Source organism: Perognathus longimembris, chromosome 1 (genome assembly GCF_023159225.1).
Source record: "Perognathus longimembris pacificus isolate PPM17 chromosome 1, ASM2315922v1, whole genome shotgun sequence".
Lineage (NCBI taxonomy): Eukaryota > Metazoa > Chordata > Mammalia > Rodentia > Heteromyidae > Perognathus > Perognathus longimembris.
Window position 1 is genome coordinate 53,436,698 of NC_063161.1, and position 3,907 is coordinate 53,440,604.

At 41.7% G+C, this 3,907-nt stretch overlaps 1 protein-coding gene across 1 annotated transcript; it reads right to left on the reverse strand.

Annotated features, from left to right (window-relative positions):
* Window positions 1-645: 645 nt before the first annotated feature.
* On the reverse strand, window positions 646-3,907 carry Higd1c (HIG1 hypoxia inducible domain family member 1C). The gene is made up of 2 exons (XM_048342077.1): window positions 3,424-3,907; window positions 646-991 (listed from the first exon to the last, which is right to left on the reverse strand). The coding sequence occupies exons 1-2, from the start codon at window positions 3,601-3,603 to the stop codon at window positions 917-919; spliced, it is 255 nt and encodes an 84-aa protein (XP_048198034.1). The 5' UTR covers window positions 3,604-3,907; the 3' UTR covers window positions 646-916.

Genomic DNA, 3,907 nt, shown 5'->3' on the forward strand with positions numbered 1-3,907 from the left:
CCCAGTACTAGCTTTTATAATAAAGCACACTTAAACTGTTTTACATACTGAACATGTGTGTTCAGTAGTGTGAGCAGTATCTTGCCAGTAGCTGGGCTTAAAATGCCCCCCCCCTTTTTTTAAAGGATCAAGGCTCTTGTACAGTAGTAGAGTGATTGCCTACATGTGCAAGTTCTGTATTCCATTCACAGTACTGCAATAAAAGAAAACGGAGAAAAAAGTCTCAAGAAGGACTCTCAGCCTAGTTCTATGGCCCACACCTGTAATCCTAGATATCTGGGAACTACAAGGCAGATGGAGAAAAAGTTCACAAGACCTCTTCTCAATAAATAGTTGGGTGTGTTGGCATAAACCTATTATCCCAGCTAGGGCAGGAAATACAAAATAGGATGCTTGTGGTCCAGGTGCATACCTAGCTAAAAAGACTGTCAAAACCCATGCAGGCCTGGGAATGTGGCTTCGCAGTAAACTGCTTGCCTAGCATGCATGAAGCCCTGGATTCGAGTCCTCAGTATCACATAAACAGAAAAGGTCAGACGTGGTGCTGTAGCTCAAGTGGTAGAGTGCTAGCCTTGAGCAAAGGAAGCTCAGGGACAGTGCCCAGGCCCTGAGTTCAAGCCCCAGGTCTAGTAAAAAATAAAATAACCCATGCAAAAAATAAAAACCAGTTCTGGAGGCATGGCTCAATAGTAGAATGCCTACCCAAAATCCAGTAACAGGATAAAAGAAGGGATATTTCTTAGCCAAGTGCTGTGGATTTGTAAGTCAACTTCTGAGAACATTTGAGACTTAATACAGAAGCTATGAGAGTTCTGTGGGATGCTTCTGCAATACAGTTTGCTGCACAATGAAAATTCCTTCTTCATAAGGAAATGATTGCCAGAGGCTTTTGTCTTTCTTGCTTCCAGCTATAGCTTCATTTTTTGGAAGCACTGAAGAATCGAGGTCTAATGTAATCCTTATACATAGAATAGAGAACACCTAGAAGTAGAAAAGCATACATTAATTAGTCTCCCTGGGAAACAAACACTGGATTTCTTCCACTGTACTTTTCTAAAATTAGTCTACAATTTACAAATAAAGAAACAAAACCTTCTCTTACCAACTTATGACTTCCCTTACCAATTGAAGTGGCTTACAGAAACAACCCTGATGAGTCATCTAAAATGAATATGAAGCCAGGTGCTGGTGACTCATACCTGTAATCCTAGCTACCCAGGAGGCTGAAATCCGATTGTCAACCTGAATAGTCAAGTTTGTGAGACTTATTTCTAATTAACCACTAGAAAACAAAAAGTGGAGCTGTGGCTCAGAGTGGTAGAGAGTGAGTCTTAAGCACAAAAGCTCAAGGACAATACCAAGGCACTGAGCTCTAGCCCCATGATCAACAAGAAAGATAATTCAGAATTCTGCATAAGCTTGTTACTATGCCACCTCAAGTTTGAATTTTAAGTTATGGAAAAAATACAAAGAAACTATGGAAATTTGACTCAATTTAAGATAAAAATGATAAGCATCACTCAATTTAGCAATGTCTGCTTGTGCTCCATGTCTCAAGAGAAACATGACTGGATCTAACCCCTGCTGTAGAGCTCTATAGTGTAGTGGGTGAGTTAGCTGCATATATAGGCAGTGTGGCTTCTACAAGGTACTGGGCCTGTGCTGAGACAGAAGCAGACAAGTGAAGTTCACTGGGGAAGGAGGGAAGTGTTTCCATTAATAAAATTCAAGCCTGAATCATGGCTTGAGTAGAAAGAATATTCTCAGATTCAGAGGGAATCTTGGAGTCATTTCCCTGTTCTTTGGCTTATTAGATAGAGATAGTTATTGCCCCTTTAACTCCTACTAAAGATTGGTGTTTTCTAAAGTATTGATCTCAACTCTTTGTCACCTCATTCACACCTGCTGCTTCATTGCTAAGCCAGTTAGATTTCTAAGTTAGACTTCCCTCATCCTTGTACACAGGACATTTCCACATCCCAAAGGTAGATTAATACTAAGCTTTTAAGTTGTATATAAGTAATCAGATGTGATGGTGAATGCCTTTAATCCCAGCTATTTGGGATGTGTAGGCAGGATGGTAGTGAGTTCAAGGCCAGTCTGGGCAAAAGTTAGGGAGACCATCTCGCTCGAAAAGAAATTAGAAAACAAAATGAAGTGGTAGAATCTTTGCCTTACATGCTCCACATTCTGGAGTCGAATGCCTAAAACTGAAAAAAAAAAAAAAAAAAAACAACTAAGCAAGCATAAGTATGTTAAGTATGCCCTCAAAATGTGCACTTAATATGAATGTAATCAGTCTGTTGTTTTTTTTTTTTTGGCCAGTCCTGGGCCTTGGACTCAGGGCCTGAGCACTGTCCCTGGCTTCTTCCCGCTCAAGGCTAGCACTCTGCCACTTGAGCCACAGCGCCGCTTCTGGCCGTTTTCTGTATATGTGGTGCTGGGGAATCGAACCTAGGGCCTCGTGTATCCGAGGCAGGCACTCTTGCCACTAGGCTATATCCCCAGCCCAATCAGTCTGTTTTTGAGTAAAGTTTTCCTCCACTTCTGAAAGCTTTTCTTGTTTTTAATGTTTATTAAATAAAAATTTCCTTTTTTTGCCAGTCCTGGGGGCTTGAACTCAGGGCCTGAGCACTGTCCTTGGCTTCTTTTTGCTCAAGGCTAACACTACCACTTGAGCCACAGTACCACTTCTGGCTTTTCCTGCATATGTGGTGCTGAAGTATCCAACCCAGGGCTTCATGCGTGCTAGGCAAGCACTTTACCACTAAGCCACATTCCCAGCCCCTATTAATTAAAATTTTATTGTAGCTAATTTCAAGAATGGATATGATTAGATATCCCAGGTAGCTCTACTTCCAGATATATTTTGATGGCTAATGGGAGATAAAAGAGTGTCAAAGACTTCCCTGCCCAGGCTGGCTTCCAACAGCCATTCTCCAGGTTCAGCCTCCTGAGGAGCTAGGAGTACAGGCTCAAGCCACAGGCTCTGCTTTACTTTAATAGTACAGCTTTATGAAGTATGAATTTCATTTGTGTTAGCTTATTTATTGTGTGTGTGTGTGTGTGTGTGTGTGTGTGTGTGTGTGTGTGTGTGTGTGTGTGTGTGTGTACTGATCCTGGGGCTTGAACTCAGAGCCTGGGCACTGTCCTTGAGCTTCTTTGGCTCAAAGCTAACACTCTGCCACTTAAGCCATTGCACTACGTCTGGCTTTTTCTGAGTAGTTTATTGGAGATAAGAGTTTCATGGACTTTGCTGCCTGGGCAGTCTTGAACTGTAATCCTCACATCTCAGCCTCCTGAATAGCTAGGATTATAGGCATAAGCCACCAGTACCTGGCTTAGAGTTAGCTTTAATTATCTGAAAATTTCAATTCTATGGAACATTTCAATCCTCAAACATTCTGGGTGTAAGTGTTATGGTGCCTGTACAGTTTCCCTGTATTCAGCCAACTTGTACTTACCTACAGGGACAAATGGAGAGTCTCTAGACTTCCTGATCAGTCTGGAAAATTGACCTTCATCCTTATCTGCTGTCCACTGGTTATCTGAAGACATCTTTCTCTCTAGTAACAAAAGATTAATGTGGTTACTGTAAATCATTCCAGAAAATGTTTACTCTCTCCCAATATTCTATTGATTCTGTGTACTTCTGTCTTCATTTGCTTGGCATTCCTGTCTGCTCAGCGGAGACATTTGTCCTTCCTTCCCTTCACACTTTTCACTTCAAAATTCTAAATGGAGAAACTGGTTATCAGATACCATCAATGCAGTATAAAAATTAATACAGATAGTCAGGCACTGGTGGCGCTCATGTCTGCAATCCTAGTTACTCTGGAGGCTGAGGCCTGAGGATAGCAGTTCAAAGCCAACCTAGGCAGGAAAGTCTGTGAGACTCTTATCTCCA